The 17,057-nt window shown below is 42.4% G+C and overlaps 1 protein-coding gene across 1 annotated transcript in view; it reads left to right on the forward strand.

Annotated features, from left to right (window-relative positions):
• The window catches only part of PPP1R16B (protein phosphatase 1 regulatory subunit 16B), a 143,336-nt gene that overhangs the window by 7,786 nt on the left and 118,493 nt on the right, over positions 1-17,057 (forward strand). Inside the window, exon 2 of the mRNA XM_027867217.1 lies at positions 16,498-16,866. Coding sequence (XP_027723018.1) covers positions 16,563-16,866 — 304 coding nt within the window. The 5' untranslated portion in view covers positions 16,498-16,562. The remainder of the gene's footprint in view (positions 1-16,497; positions 16,867-17,057) is intronic.

Consider the following 17,057-nt stretch of genomic DNA (forward strand, 5'->3'; position numbering starts at 1 on the left):
CATTATTATTAACTCTATCAGTGACCCTCGTGTGATAGGTGTCAGGTTTCCAGGCAAACATGAAGGAGGAATTGGCCTTTGAAATAAAAGTAACTCATATTTTTATAGTGCTTGAAAGTTTACCAAGCATACTTTCCTCACAAACAGCCCTGTCAGGCAAGTAGTATACTTATTATTCCTACTTTGTGGATAAGGAAACTGAGTCTCAGAGCATTTAAGTAATTTGCCTGTGAACATGCAGCTAATGTGTGTCAGTCAGGTTTTGAACTCAGGTGTCTTGACTCCCCAGTTCCCTGCTTCTTTCATTACAGCCTTCTCTTTCTCTCTTTTGCGGCAGCTTCTTCCCACTGTTCGGTACTCAGACAAAGGGTCAGCATTCTTACTCTTTGACAACCAGATTTTGTTGCTAATTATATGCCTAGAATAACTAGACATTTCTTCCCAAGGGGTTTCACCCTGCAGAAGCTCCTCCCTCTTGGTGTGTTGTGACTTTTTTTCAAAAACCTCCCACAGCTCACCTTCCCCTCCCTGCAGTCCTCGGACCTGAAACCTTCAAGGGATGGGAATGGCAGGTGAAGCCTGCTCCTGGCACTTGCAGTATAGGGGTCAGTGGGCTTTCTCTGGGCCTGGGGGAGTGGGAGCCAGCATGAATTGGGTAGAGGAAGGAGATATAATGGAGAGATCACAGGGCACCTTGGCCGAAGGTGTCCTGTGTAACCATGGCCAAGTCACGTAATCTATCTCGTCAAGCCTCAGTTTCCTTGAGAGAAAGGTAGGGATCATAGTACTTGAGTGATCTATGCAGGATTGTTGTGAGGAAAACACTTTGAAGTTTTCAAGCATCATATGAATATGAATTATTATCACCAGTTGAGATACCTTTTGCTGGAGGACTTCAGGGCCAGATTCAATCAGTTAATAAGCATTCATTAAGTGGCTCCTATGTGTCAGGCACTGTGGTAAGCAATGGGGGTAGAAAGAAAGGCAAAAGACAGTCCCTGCCCTCAAAAAGCTCACAGTCTAAAGGGGAGGCAACAGGAGGTATAGATCTATATATGCATATGTATATATACATACGTGTATGGTAATATATAAAATTAGATTATATTTATATATAAGTTCTACATAATATTTAAAAATATATAATTGGAGGTAATCAATTGAGGGGAGAGACTAGAATTAGGATCAGGAAAGGCTTCTCACAGAAGATAGGATTTTAGCTGAACTTGAAAGAAGCCAGAGAGGCCAGGAAATGAAGATGGCGAGAATTCTGGGCATAAGGGACAGCCAGTGAAAATGCACGAATTTGGGACATTGAGTGTTGTGTGTGAGGAACAGCAAGGAGACCAGTGTCACTGGATTGAAGGGAGAGAGAGAGACAGAGAGACAGAGAGAGCGCGCGAGCGTGTGTGTGTGTGTGTGTGTGTGTGTGTGTGTGTGTGTGTGTGTTTAATAATAGGAGGGGATCATGTTGTGAAGGATTTTAAAAACCCCGAAGAGGATTTTATTTTTGATCCTACTAGAAATAAATAAAAAGAAAAAGAAAACAGTTCTCTCTCTCTCTCTCCTCCATCCATCCATTTTTATAAATATGTATATATATATATATATATATATACACACATATATAATTTTTAAGAGAAGAATCTGGCTAGGCTTCTGGTAGGAGTTGGCATTTAAGCTGAGCATTGAAGAAAGCTAGGAATTCTAGGAGATGGAGATAAGAAGAGAGTGAATATCAGCATGGGAGACAGCCTGCTTAAAGGTATGGAGGTGGAAAATAGAATATTATGTATGGACAACATAGAGCAGGTCAGTTTGACTGGAAGATAATGTGCCTGAAGGAGAGAAATATGTAATAAATTGAAAAGATAAAATGAAACTAGGTTGTTAAGTGCTTTAAAAGCTAGAGGAGGGGCAGCTAGGTGTCAGTGCATAGAGCAGCAGCCCTGAAGTCAGGAGAACCTGAGTTCAAATTTGACTTCAGACCAAACACTTGACACTTACTAGCTGTGTGACCCTGGGCAAGTCACTTAACCCCAATTGCCTAAAAAAAAAAGCTAGAGGAGTATTCCATATTTTATCTAAAGTTATACTTTACCTAAAAGTAAGAGGAGGTCACTGAAATTTCTAGGGCAGAGGAGTGAATGGCCAGACCCATACATTCAGACAAGAGATGGAGTATAGTGTCAAGTAGAGAGAATAGCAGGTAGTCCAGTTCTGTGAGAATGCAGCATGACCATTTCCACTTTGCTCTGATCTGGGGGAAGGTACATAGCCAGAGCCACCTAGGATTAAATTGAGGTGGAGTTGCAGCCCTGCAGGGGCTCCCAGAGGACCCTAGGTCCAGTTTATCTGCTTTGGCCACTGGAATTCTCACTGTTAGAATTACTGGTGGGTTAGGCAGCAGCAGCAGGGCCCTGGTCTCCAGAGGGCCTTGAGAATTATCAGCACCAATTAATGAACTAGATGGATAGGGAGAGCAGGCCCATGATGACAGCTCTGGAGGCAAGGCTGGAAGCTTGCTTTTGATGAATTTTGCCTGGGCTATTCAAGGTCTCATGAAAATCTGCCTAAATAATTTAGAGAAAGAAGACTATCCTGCTTGTGGCTCCCTTTTGTCCTAGAGGCAGAGAGAGAGGCAGCTTGGTGTAATGGATAGAGAGCTGGTCCTGAAGTCAGGAAGACCTGGGTTCAAATTTTGCCTCTGACAAATACTGGCAGGGGGACCATGGACAAGTCCCTTAGTCTCAGTGCTCTAAGGCTATAAGGTGCTGACTTCCTTTGATAGGGAGAACTTTCTCATTTGGAAGTTCCTTATGTCAACAAAATCGCTGGTCTCATTTCCATCCATAGCATTAGGGAAGCAGGGTAAAGGAGGTCAAACTCTAATACCTTTCTACCAATACTCCAGCTACCAACCTGGTCCTAATCCATATTCCTAGGATTAGGGCTGAATTTTTTTAGTAGGGGAGGGGGTGTGTGTGGGGGGTGGTGGTGGTGGTGAGGGATGAAGAATGATTCTGGAAGGGCATGGAATCCTGCAGTTTGATTGATGAATATGATCAGGTTTACCTAGCCAGTCTGAATAATTGAGGTCAAATATGCTACTTTTCTTCATAAGTGGATATTCTGGGGGGAAACGTCTCCAGATTCCAGATGATTAAATCCGGATTGAACATTTCATGTGTTGGTTGACACAGGATCCATTTTCATCTGGAACTTTGAGGGCCGATGAGGATGGGGTGGGGGAGATGGAGAGGGAAGCGTACTGGGAGGGGACCAGGGGTGCCACTTTTATAAGCTTCCTGTTTTTTTTCCCTTTTGGTTAGAATTAAGGAAACACATTGAATCGTTTTTTTTTTTTTTTTCCATTGACATTTGCAGCAATGTGATAGGTGCAGATTAATGAGCCTAGCAGCAGTGTGAAATCTGCCCCAAACTCACTGCCAGTGGAGGGGAGGGTTTCCTCAGGGAGGCTAATGTGTTTCAAAATGGCCCCTGAGACTGAAGTTGGGGTTCTGGCTGTTCACACAAGGTGCTGTAGGGTATATGCCCAAGCTGCAAAGGGCAAGATGGGGAGAGAGCGCACAGGATGAGGGCCCTTGCACAGTTTATTGTATGGGTTTCTTTTAACAGAAGTGTAAATGTAAATAAACCATTAAAAACTCTGAGTTTAGCAGGTAAGAGATTTTTGGTTGGGCTTTGGTTGTAAGATGATGAGGCTGTTTCCTTCATTCAAACTTCGGTGGGCATCTAAGCAAGGGAGGCAGCTGTCTGTAACATATATTTTGAACAGCTGTTGGCTTCCCCTAGGCTGGACCTCTTCTGACCACCACCCTTCTTACTTGCAGCTCTCCAGGGAGCCCCTGGACTTCAGACAGGGGTGGCCAAAGAGTTTCTCTTGATGGAATATAGAATGAATCTGTTTAGGAAAGAAACCAAGTATAGTTGGTTATCATCTGGAGTTTATATTTAGCCTTTTAGGGATATTACTGGTATTGCTTATTTATCAGGCTTGCAACTTACAGAATTCTATGACCACTGGACCTCTCTATTGGACTTGTAGCTGACTTGGTACTTTGTACATAGTAAGTGCTTAATTAATGCTTTCTTTCATTCATTCATCCGTATAAGCATGAACAAAATTTTCATAAAATAAATACAAGGTAATTGGGGAGGGACATTGGCTTTTGGGGGATCAAGAAAGGCCTCATGTGGGAGGCAGCTTTTGAGCTGAGCTTTGAAGTAACCCACAGATACACAGTACTATACAATGCTACATAATAAATGCATCATAGAGGTACACAAGAGAGTGTGCTGTGAGACTCTAGAGGCAGTGCAGTCATGGGGAAAGAATAGAGTCCTAGGACCTGGGTTCCAGTCCCAGTCCTGCTACCTGATGTTAAAGTGAGCCTGGGTGAATCATTGGATCTCTCAGGACCTCAGTCTTTTCATCCTTAACATGAGGTTGGAGTAAGTGATCTCCAAGGTTCCTTCTAGCTCTCAATTTATCCATCCTGTGATTTCTGTGCCTTCTCTGATCACAGTAGAAAGATCAAAGGATGTTAGGAATTCAGCTGGTGAAGAGCTGGGAGGGTGGAGGGAGACTATTTCAGCCACAGGAATCTACGGCATAAAGATGAGGGGGACCCCCTGTGATACTGGAGGGATATTAGTAGCCCAGTTGGACAGAATATAAAATATGTGCAGAAGAGTAATATAAGATAAGGCTAGAAAGGTAGGATAGTGTCAGGTTCAAGCGGGCCTTGGATGCCAGGCAGAAGAGTTTGAACTTTGCTTGGGAGGCAGTAGGGACCCACTGAAGATTTTTAAGTAGAGATGTGATGTAGCCAGTTTTGTGTATAAGAAAGATTATTCTGGCAGTGATAAGAAGAGATTAAAGAGGGGGCAGCAGAAGTAGGAAGACCTGTTAGGAGATTATTGCAACAATCTTGGTGGGTGATAATGAAGGCTCATTACATTATTCTGGTGGCAATGGGAGAAGAGAACAGGGAGCGGGTGCCAGAGATAAGGAGGCAAAATGGACCATGATGCCATCTCCAGTTTGTGCTCTGGGGCTCTGGTTCCACATGTCGTTTTACAACTAAATTGACAATGAGAGAGTTCACATTTTCTTCTATTTTTTTTCATTCTGTTATCATTTCTTGTTGTCTCTCAGAGTCATTAGCTTCCAAGTATTTCCTGTCCTCTTATCATAGTAACTGATTTTCTAGTATCATAGTAACATAGTAACTAAATTTAGTTCCTTATTTCTAGTGCTTAGCACAGTACCTGGCACATAGTAGGCATTTAATAAATGTTTATTGATTGACTCTAAAAGTTTGTGAAACGGTTTACACGTATTCTCATATCTGTAACTTTTGGTACTTCTTTATGGTTTTCTCGTGTTTTGGAAATCCATGCTTGTCATGTTGTGTGTGTTGCCCTCCTGTTTCACTCTCTGTTGTTGCCCACTGAATCCCAAGCTCTTGTCGTTTCCCTTGCTGGGCTTGCCACAAGGTATTGGTGACCCTGGACTGTAACTCTTTAGTCTTACTGTAAGTATGAGCAAGAACTCCGTTTGTAATAATTTTGTTCCCTAGGTCCCAGAATCCTCTCTTTTGACATCTGGAATGCCAGCTGGAACCACAACCTAGATGAGTAGTGCAAGCCAGCCACGATAGTGTGAAACTTCTCTCCTGCCTTGTGCCTAGAAGATTTTCTCTTACCAAGTACAGAAAATTTAGTAGAAGGCTCAGGGTGCTCCATCTGGTTTTACTGCCCATCTCCTTTGGTTTTGGTTTTTGTTAATGACTTTCCTTGAGTAACCAAGGGGAGTGTTAGTCAATCACTGAATTTACTAAGTAATTGAATTTATTAAGGGTATATGCTTGGGTCTATTACTAAACCTTGGGGATACAAAGAAAGGCCAACCCTCTTCCCCCCAACCCAAATGGTCCTAGCCCTCAAGCCCTCACATTTTAAAGGGAGGAAAAACTATGCATACAGACAATTATCTGCATATATGTTCTGACAGTTATTATTTTTGTTGTTAGTTGGAAGGCACTTGGGAGGCGAGCTTGGGAAAAGGTCTCTTGCAGGAGGTGGTAGTTGAATCTGAGTCTTGAAGGAATCAAGAAGCCAGTAGGCAGAAGTACAGGATGGGAAATATTCTTATTAATAGGATAAACAGGAAATATTTAGGTTTTTGAAGATTCTATGTAAATTTTGCCCAATGTAGAACTGTATCCAAATTCTGCTAGATTATAGCATTCCATCCTTCAAGTCTTTCCCTAATCAGAAATCACCCCTTTTACATCTTGGTATGGGGTTTCTGTGACTTAAAACAACAACAACAACAAAACAACCCCTATCCTTTTGTGGATGAGATGGTCCTTCTATATGTAGAGTCATTCAATCAAGTTGATAAGCATTTGTGAAGCACCTAATGTTCCAGACACTGTGCTAAATGCTGGAGTTACACAGAAGGGCAAATGGGAGACTTTGATTTCAAGGGAGCTCCTAATCTAATGGGGCAGGCAGCATGCAGTCCACCAATTTGGAATTTGTTATGATTTAGCCAGGAAGTCGAAGGAATTTATTATTCAGCGAGGGCCTTGCCTGAAGTTTACCTTTACTTAGCAAACTATTTCTTCTTAGATATAATGATAATAGATAGAAATATCTTAAACAATATCCTAGGGAGAATGTTTAAAATTCTTAGGTAAACACATCGTTCTCAAGCATCTATTTGCATGTTAGTAATTGATGTGCTAATTGCAAACCATTCTTATCTACTTACCAGAGTTAGACTTCTAGGAGTCCTGTGTTTGGTAATATTTTGTTAGAGCGTCTGTTTAAACTTTAAAGTACCACCTCTATGACCTTGGGCAAGTTAATGAATCTCCCTAGGTCTCATCTGGAAAATGAGCCAGGTGGACCAGACAGGGTTCTTAACCTGGGTGTTGTACATAGAGTTCCAGGGTCATGAATTTTTAAAATATTTTGATAACTCAGTGTCAATTGAGTTCCTTGAGATCTGGGACTATCTTTTGCTTTTCATTGTATTCCCACTATTTAGCACAGTGCCTGGATGATAGAAGGCATTTAATAAATATTTATTGATTGACTAGAACCCTAATCTATGTCTGTGTACTCCTTGGTTAGACTGGGGCCTCTTTTGTCTTTGTATCTCCTGGGCCTAGCACAGTGCTTGGCATATAATAGGTGCATAATAAATGCTTGTTGACTGATTAAACTTAATCTTGCCTAAACTGTGGACCCCGAGGCTTAGTGGCTGCCACACCCTACTCATCTCCATAAACATCCCCATTCCTGGTCTTTGTGCATCCTTCACTTGTTTAATAAGCTCTTTATCCTTTGGCGATTTAAATGGCCACAGATGGGGCTTTCTTTGGAAACTGGTTTTTGGGGTTTAAAGGACACTGGTTGTTCTCTCTCTTTGCTGCCTCAAGGGAGGGGGTGGGACCGTTCCTGCCACTGAAGAAACTGGGTAATCTGATTCTCATTTCCCTGTGCTTAGTTATTACATAAGCTTTATTTGGAAGGAAGATTGGCTGATTCGCTCCATAATTAATCTTTGCAGGGAGAGTGAGAGAAAAATCATCAGCAAAGATCACAGCTGTCTTTGCGTACCCCACACACCCCTTCTGTGGTTCACTAGACATAGATACCTCCACTCCTCTTATAGTGTCTGCCTTTTCATATACAATACTCATGGACACGAGCCTTTCAGCCCTGGTCTCTTGGCCATGAGTCTCTCGATTGCTTTTCCCACCGCTGTTTCCAGACTCTTCAGATTTAAGCTGGAGGGGCCCTTAGAGATCACCAAGTCCAACCTCTTTGTTTACATCTAGTCCAATCTCTGGAGGAAACTGAGGCCTAGAAAGCCCAAAGCCAAGGTGATACAGGTGGTAAGCAACAGAGCTAGAATTCAAACCCAGGTTCTTTGACTCCAAATCTATTGCTCTTTCTATTCTACCATATTGATTCCACATACATATTGACATACAGCAAAAATAAATAGGGAGAGATTTCACCTTGAGAGATTGTAGCATCTGTGAATAGGTAGAGTGATACAGTAGACTTTTCATTTGGATTTAGAGCCAGGGGCCCTAAGTTTGAACCCTGACTCTGCCAAACTACCTGTGTGACTTTGACCTCTCTGGGCATCAATTTTCTTATTTGTAAAACAAGAGGATTGGAATGGAACGATGCTATTCTTTTTTTTTTTTTTTAGTCTTTGCCTGACTTCCACAAGGCTTCTCCCTTCCCCTTTTTTAAGGTAATAAGAATCTTGGAGTTGGAAGGGATCCTAGAAATCATGTAGTTCAACTTTCCACCCTGTGTTGGGGTCCCTTCTTCAATCTTTCTGACAGCCATTTGCAAAGAAGCCCATTCATGGGTTCATTGACTATCACAATTGGGAATTTTAATGAATATCTTGCCTAACTCCTTCATTTTTCAGTAACAAGAGAAGTGACTTGCCCAAGGTCATACAAAAAGTTAGTGTCAAGGATCAGCTTGCCCATATTAGGTATTTGGTTGACTTAACCCCCTAGATTATCTTCATATGAACTTCTGCCAGAATGGTTTTCCATCCATCCTATTGATTTTTTTTTTGAACCTCAATGTAGGACTCATGACAACAGGTTTGGGGTAATGCCAAAGGTTATTGAGAGACTACCATATACTGGAATGTGATCAGCAAGTCCTCAGAGTCTTAGGTGGAACTGCCAAGGCCAACTTGAACTCTTCCGGTCAAGAACAGTTCCAAGGGCAATGAAGCCGGTAGGTTTAATAAGCAACACTACCTCAGAGGTTAAAGTTCACTTCTCAGGGATTACTGTGCAGAGGTGACCATCTGGGCTTTCTCTACATGCGCTGGGTTGCAAGAGAATTCTTGTTCCTTTACCTTTAAAGATCTCAAAATATTCATTCCCCACTCACAGATCTTCCTTCCCCAGGTCTGTACTTATACTATTGATTTTTTGAACCTCAAATGCAAGATTTACACATTTGTCCTTGTTAATTCCATCTTTGAGTATTTTCTGTCTCTGAAGATCTAGCTTTAGTTCTGAAAGTGGAGTGTGTTCTTGCTATTGTTTGGGCTTTGCAAAGACCTTGCATTCATGTGTTCATCTCCTTTCTTGTAACTGAAGTCTTCACTCATTAATGCACTTGGGTCTATGCCCATGTGCTTATTTTCTCTGATATCAGAGGAAGGCCCAGGAAGAGGCTAAGGGTAGTGTTCATTCTGAAGAACTTTTCATTTCTCCTTGGCCACCATTACTGTAGTAGACATGAAAGCTTCTCTTAGGCTTATACAAAGATACATAGGGATGAATGAAAGGACATGAAATAGAGAGATCCTATGGTTTTGTGGATGCTGGATAACCTTAACATGAAATGTTTTGAATCAAATGGGAACATGGTAAAGGTTTGTGGAAAGAGCACTAGATTTTGACTGTGTGACAAGGTTGGGCGGGGGTGGGGGGGGAGGCTAGGAAGGTGGCAAGTTTAAGGCATAGTGAAGGGAGGGAGAAAAAGGGAAACAGGCAAAGGGAGGGGGCAAAGGAGAATAAGCAGAAAGGGGAGCACTTTGTATGTTGGGGGTTGTAGTGAGAGGGTCCTGACAATGGCCATAGATGCCATAAGTCCTTTCTTCATACAGAGTCATAGAATCTCAGAGCTAGAAGAACTGGTGGTGCAATGGATAGAACACTGGGTTGGAGTCAGGAAGACCTAGGCTCAGATCTGGCCTTAGACAGTTACTAGCTGTGTGACCTTGGGCAAATCACTTAGCCTTTGTTTGTCTCAGTTTCCTCAAGTGTAAAATAGGGATAATAATAGCACCAACTTTCCAGGATTTGTTGTGAGTATCAAATGAGATAATATTTGTTAAAAAGCACTTGGCACGGTACATGGCACATAGTAGGCACTTAATAAAAGCTTATTCCCTTCCATTTCCTTTCCCCCTAGAATGGACATTCAGATCACATCTAGTCCATTCTCTACTGAAACAAGAATCTTAGTTACAATATCCCTGACAAATCCAGATTTGTTTTGAAGAGCTCCAGTGGTTTTAATAGACATTTGTTAAGGCATCGACAGCGTCTGAAATAAGCCCCATTCTACTTTTGGACAGCTCTAATTATTAGGAAGATTTCCTAATGTCTTCTTGTACATTCCACCTATCATTCCTAGTTTTGCTCTCTAAGACCAAGCAGAACAAGTTGACTTCCTCTTTGCTACTAAAGAGCTCTTTAAATATATGAAGACAGCAGTCATGTCTTCTCTTTTCAACCAGTCATTTATTGAGTAAGAACTTGCTATGTGCCAGGCACTGTGCTAAGCTCTGGGGATACAAAAAGAGGCAAAAGTCAGTCCCTACCCTCGAGGTGCTTACAATCTAATGCAAAAAATATTTATATACAAAGCAAGCTGTATGCAGGATGAATAGGAAATAATTAACAGAAAGAAGGTATTAGAATTGAAAGGGGTTGGGGAATGCTTCCAGTAAAAGATGGGGTTTTAGCTGGGATTTAGGAAGCCAGGGAGGTCACCTCCATTTCCTTCAAATGATATGTGAATGACTTGTTCTCCAGTCCCTTCATCATCATGATGACCCTCCTTGGACACTCTCCAGATGGTCAATGCCCATCTTAAAATGGGGTATGCAGAAAAAATGGGGTACCCAGAACTGAATATAAGGAAGTTCTACGAGTGAGCACATCCATTTTCTCGGAGGCAAGGTGATGCAGGAACTCTGTCCAGTTTCCGAGATGGAATTCTTAATCTATGTTGACAAATGTTACCAATGCCTTCCATCTCTGCATCATTACAAGTACAGTTCCTCAGGTTTACAAAACTTTCTTCTGAAATGAATGAATAAAGAATGAAGGGTGCTGGCAACAAGGGTTTGGTTTGCATTCTGCTTCACGTTCCAAGATTCTCACTGCCTGCTCTCCCATCTTTCTAAGTCATGACTCTGTTCGTTCAGACAAAACCTGTCTGAATAGTAAACTAACCCAGAATTTGTCACACTCATCGCTAAAATGCCAATTTCCTGCTCAGTAGTAGATATACTGTTTTGCTAAGAAGTGTATGAGTGTTTCAGGGTGGGGAGGGTGTGTGTGTGTGTGTGTGTGTGTGTGTGTGTGTGTATGTGTTGGGGGGCAATGTGGAACCTTCTAAGATCTCTTTAAGAGAGAAAGTGAGTCCAAGGTGAAGGTTAAGGAGAAGGGAAGAGGGTGGGGTCCTCATGTTTGTTTTTTAGACTCTCTGTTGTGCTAAATGTTGCAGGAAGCATGAGGTGGAAATGTTTAGGCACTTCCTCCATACTGCTGCCAATATTGTTGGGAGTCAGAAGCAGTATTGTAAGGGAAAAGAATGAAATTCTTAGCATTTTCTTTTGACAGCATCAACTCTTGAAAGATTTTTCTGATCTACTCTTTAAAATTCATCCCAGGTGTGAGTTAATCTTAACTTGCTGTTTTTCTCGAGGCATTAGTAAAAAGCCAAAAGAACCGCAGAATTGAGATCCCAGAAGGTAAATTAGCTAATCTCCACTCCCATAATCTCGCTGCAGTGCCTTTGTAGGAGCCCAGTTTTTATCCTTTTACCTGACCATTGGCCTAACTGAACACCACGCATCCTTAGACTGTACTCAGACTGAGTAGCCACCTGGGCCAGAACCACAGGGTTGTGAGGGCGGGGGTGTGGAGTGATCTGAAGATGGGAGGACTGGGAGTCCTCAGGAGGTCATAAACTCAGAGTTGGAAGAGAATTTAGAGAGTACCTAGTTCAATCCCACTCTCCCCCTCTTTTTATAAGTAAAGAAATTGGAGTTTCAGAGAATTAAGTGATTTGCCCACTATCATAAAGTTAATAAATGCCTGAGCTGGGACCTGAAGCCAGGATCGAGTACGCGTTCCACTATATTAGGTTTCCAGAGAGGTGGTTCATTCCTATCATGGCACTGACCTGTCCTGGACAGGAAGTGCCTATAAAGGACAATGTTTATAGTAGATACTCTCATATTTCAAGGTCTGGAACTTTCTCAAGGGAAGGAACCAGATTTCCTCCTTTAGGAGGCAGTCCTGGATTTTGATTTCTTATTCTTCCTAACAAATTCCCCTTGTGACTTTTAAAAATATATATATTTAATTTTTTCAATTACATGTTACCCGCTATGACTTTTTAATCTCCTTTATGACTCCATTCATGGGACAGTGGGAAGAGCACTGACTCTGAAATTGAAGGAAATGAGTTCAAATTCCACTTCTGATGTCATCTTGGGTAAGTCGCCCTAACTCCCAGGTCTCAGTGTCCTCATTTGTAAAAGGATGGAGTTGGACTCGATGTCCTCTGAAGGCCCTTCCAGCTGTAGAACTATGACCCTATCATATCATCTTTTCTAGGACCAGCCTTTGCCCTTGGCCCACAGTACCCTGCCATAGCTCAGAGTCTCACCTTTACCTCCCTTATCCATAGTTACAAAATCAGGCTCTACTGGGTTCATCCCCTTCCTTTAGGTCTCATCTCTTCTCTTGAATAGGTGTCCAACCTCTAGACACCTCTTTTAGAAGCAATGATGATGGCTATCTTGAATTGTGTTGTGTGTTAATGCTTGCTGTGCACTCTGGCTCATCCACCACCTTCAGCATTCCTACAAATGAAGGATTTAGAGCAGGAAGTGATCTTAGCAGCCACCGAGGCCACCCCCCCCATTCTACAGGGAAGAGGACTAAGGACCAGACATAGAGTGATTTGAGCCTGGTTACCGTCGGGGAGAAAGAACCAATTCATTCTCATCCTTGTTAAAGGTGTTCAGTCATCTTCACTTCTTTTCTGTGTAATCTGACTTCTGTGATCTGTAATCAGTCGTCTGAAACTACTGAGGGGCATTTCTAGGAAGTAAAGTCACCAAGTATGAACTGTAATGTGGCTGTTTGTGCTTCCCCCAAACTTCCCCTTTATATCTCTTTTGATAAAAGGTGAGAAAAAAACTCTTCCATCAGAAACAGGAAATTTTCTCTAAAAGCAGAAAACCATACTAGTTGACTATTGTATAACACTTTAAGGGTTGCAAAGAACATAAATTTTAAAAAGAGGTAGCTAGATGGCACAGTGGATAGAGTTCTGGACTTGGAGTCAGGATGGTCTGAGTTCAAATGTGACCTCAGATACTTACTCGCTATGTGACAGATCATTTAACCTTTCTGTCTGCCTCAATTTCTTCATCTGTAAAATGGAATAATAGCCTTTTGTGTGTGTGTGTGTGTGTGTTTGTGTTGTTTTCCCCTAAAAGAATGTAAGCTTATTGAGGGCAGGGACTATTTTATTTTTATCTTTGTATCCCTAACACCTAGCTCAGTGCCTGGTACTTAATAAATGCTTGTTGAATGAATGAATGAACGAATGAATGAATGTGAAGTCATCTGTTCCCAGCTTCAGCTCCCCAGACCTGTGTGTGTTTCTGGCAAGATCCAAGAGATGAGGCTACAGATGAGACGTGGAGCTGCTGCTAATGCATGCCTTCACATGTCCTTGTCTCCACATACCATGGTACTTCTGACAGATATTGGACCTGTCACCAACGAGAGGAAGTATTGGCTTCATGACAGTGGAGAGGAATGAGGCAGAGAAAGATGAAAAATGAGAGCTTCTAAGTCACAAATTTCCAGATCTGACTTTGTTGCCTTATCACCGGGGGAAACAACGTCTTGAACTTTACTCTGACTGTTCTTTAATTAGACCAATGGGGTTTCACACGGGGGTGGAAAAATGTGTCTGCGTTTTTTTTTTCCCTTTTTGAGTATTTGGAGGAAATTAGGCCATCTGACAAGGGACAGAGCTCACCACCCAAGTCTAGAAGCTCAAGAGACATTAATGAGTCTCGGCAAAGTCAGAGAAAAAAACGAACCTCTCTTAGGAAGTTATGTCTTCCACTTTCTTTGAGGTTGTGTCTTAGCCTCACTTAAGTTTTCTTTCGGAATCTGATTTCATAGGCCAAGGTAGAGACACTACTTAGAGAGGAACAGGAAGCCAGATTTATACAATAAAATCTTCTGGGAGTTTTTTCTTTGTTTCTGCCTTTCTTTGTGGCTGTACACTCAGAGGCCTGTGGAGGGAGGACCTAGGTGGACACTCCAATACCTGGGATCTACTTTGGGCTCTGCCACTTTATGAGCTCAGACAAGGCACTGAGATCAAAGGTCATGGAAGGTCAGAATTGGAAGAGACCATAAAAGATAATTGATCCAGCCTCCATTTTTTGTAGAGGAGGAAAATGAGGCCTAGAGAGGTGAATTTACTTGCTGAACTAGTAAATAGTAGATCCAGAATTCAAATCAGTCTTCTAACTTCAAGTTCATTGTGGGGAGACTTAGGGGGATTTTATTTCAACTTCCTCATTAGTCAAATGGGCATAATAATACCTGTGCTGCTTTTCTCACAGATCTGTCATGAACCTCTCATGGCACAAGCACTTTGGAAAATATGAGGTCCTATATGGGCACAAGGGATTATCATTTTCTCCTTTGTTTCCCACATACTTTTCTGCCTGTGCACAACAACATCAACAATAATATGTATGGTTGAAATTTATACGGTGGTTTAAGGCTTGCAAAATACTTTATATATGTGAGAGGTGTCAAGCACATGGTACTCCCACAACACTCCCAAGTGAAGTCTGAACCATATTAAAATGTAATTGGGAAATATTTAACCCTAAAACTCTAAAAATACAATAAAACATAGATAATGTTAGTATGTGGTTTTCTAAGTCACTATGCACCTGCAGTGTTCCTTCTGTATCACTTAGTGGCCCCATTTCTGTTTGAGTTTGATGTCACTGGTATATGTCACCTTCCTTGATCTTTACAACAAACCAATGAAGTTTAATAAACTAATGATAATCTGTCATCATCCCCATTTGACAAATGAGGAAACTGAGGCCCAGAGGACTTACCCAATGTCATGTAACTAGTAATTCCCTGAGGTGACATTTGAACCCATGTCTTCCTAACTGGGTCCAGAATGTTACCCCCATAGACACTAAGAATCGCAGAGTGGGATGGGACTAGAAAGTGCATATAATTCATCTGATCGTCTCCCTTCTACAGCATCTCTGACAGGTGGTCATTCAGCATCTTCTTGAATTCTTCCAGTTCTGGAGACAACCCACTCATTTTCATTGAAAAACAGCATGGTGTAATGGATAGAGCACTGGGCTTGGAGTTAGGAAGACCTGGGTTCCAATCCTACCTCAGATACTTACTAATTGTATGACCTTACAAAGTCACTTTACCTGAGTGACCCTCAGTTACCTTATCTGTAAAATGAATGGGTTTGATTTGATGATTTCTAAGGTCCCTTTCTGTTCCAAATTTATGATCCTATGATTGTTCCATTGTTTTCCAGCTCTAATTGTTAGAAAGTTCTTCATTATAGCAAGGTGACACTTGTCTCCCTGTACCTTGCCTCCATTATTTCTAGTTCTGCCCTCGGAAGCCAGTAAGAAAATAAATGTAATTGTTCTTCCTCACAGTGATCCTTCTCATAGTTGTAGACAGTGGTCATTGTCTACCTTTCGTTCCCCAAGGTAAACCCTCCTAGTTCCTTCAGATTCCTTAGGACACAGTTTCCAGACATCTCAAATCCTGGTAATCTTCCTCCGGACTGATCTTAGTTTATTTTTGTTTCTCCTAAAATAAGATGCCCAGAGTCAGATACAATATTCCATAAATGGTCTGCTCATGGCACACTCCATAGAAACTATGACTTCCAATGATCTGGACATTCCACTTCTCTTAATGCAGCCTGAGATGAAGTTAACTTTTATTTGTTTATTTGTTTGTTTATTTTTAGCAGCCACATTATCTGGCTGGTTTTTTCTAAGACATCATTCAGTTCAACAGTTGCTGCAGTGCTGACTGTGCTAAGTGCTGGGAGAAGATAGAGTTTAGCTAAGACAAGGTCCCTGTCCTCATGGAGTTTACAGTTGAAGTGGAAGAATAAGTGATATACACAGATAACTTGAATATATAGCTCATGTTTTAGAGAGGGAGTAAGACAGAATGGAAAGAGTACTTGACTTGAAATCAAAAGAGCCGGAGTTTTCGTGAGTCTGGAGACTGAGAGGAAAGAATAGAGTTTAGGGACAGAGGGGCTGGGTTCACATCTTGGCTCTGATGCTTGCTGTGCGATCTTGGTCCTCTCCGAGTGTCAGTTTCATCATCTGTAAAATGGGATAAGAACAGTTGTTCTACCTACCTCACAGGGTGGTCATGAGTAAAAAGCTTTGTAAACCTTAAAATGCTGTTGAAATATGAGTTGTTTTTACTATGACTGAGGTTAAACAAAAAGCAGTCCTATCTGAGTTCCAAGGGGCATTGGGAGGGCTTTGGGGATGACTGGTTGGCTTTGCTCTGATGATCCATGCGCATTTCTCCTTCTCCACCTCTGCAGGCTCCCGCCATGTTGCAGAGGAGCAGCAGGAGGATACCTTCTCCCCTGGCTCGTGGGATACCACCATGTTAGCCCTGCAGAGCCCAGGGGCCACGGAGCTCTGTTCTGTGGGGGGAGACATGATGGCCAACCACGTGGACCTCCTGACTGAGCTTCAGCTCCTGGAGAAGGTGCCCACCTTGGAGAGGCTGCGGGCGGCCCAGAAACGCCGAGCGCAGCAGCTGAAGAAATGGGCCCAGTATGAGAAAGAGCTGCAGCACCGCAAGCGGAAGCATGAGAAGAAGAGGAGCGCTACCAGTCAGAAGAAGGTGTCCTTCGAGGCCAGCGTGGCGCTGCTCGAAGCTTCCTTAAGGAATGATGCGGAGGAAGGTAGGGCCTGGCGCTGTCGGGCCTCTCTTTGGGGGAAGGAGTGGGAGAGCTGGGATCTATCTGTCTGCCTTTGTGGTCATGGGGAATGCATGAGGAGAGAAGGATGTGAAGTATGTTTCCAGCTCCTTGGGGCAGGCCTTCCAGCCCAGGGAGCCATCTTGGACGGAGAGGGACCATCATCGAGCTAGGAA

This window comes from Vombatus ursinus, unplaced genomic scaffold, assembly GCF_900497805.2.
Source record: "Vombatus ursinus unplaced genomic scaffold, bare-nosed wombat genome assembly UNPS02014785.1, whole genome shotgun sequence".
Lineage (NCBI taxonomy): Eukaryota > Metazoa > Chordata > Mammalia > Diprotodontia > Vombatidae > Vombatus > Vombatus ursinus.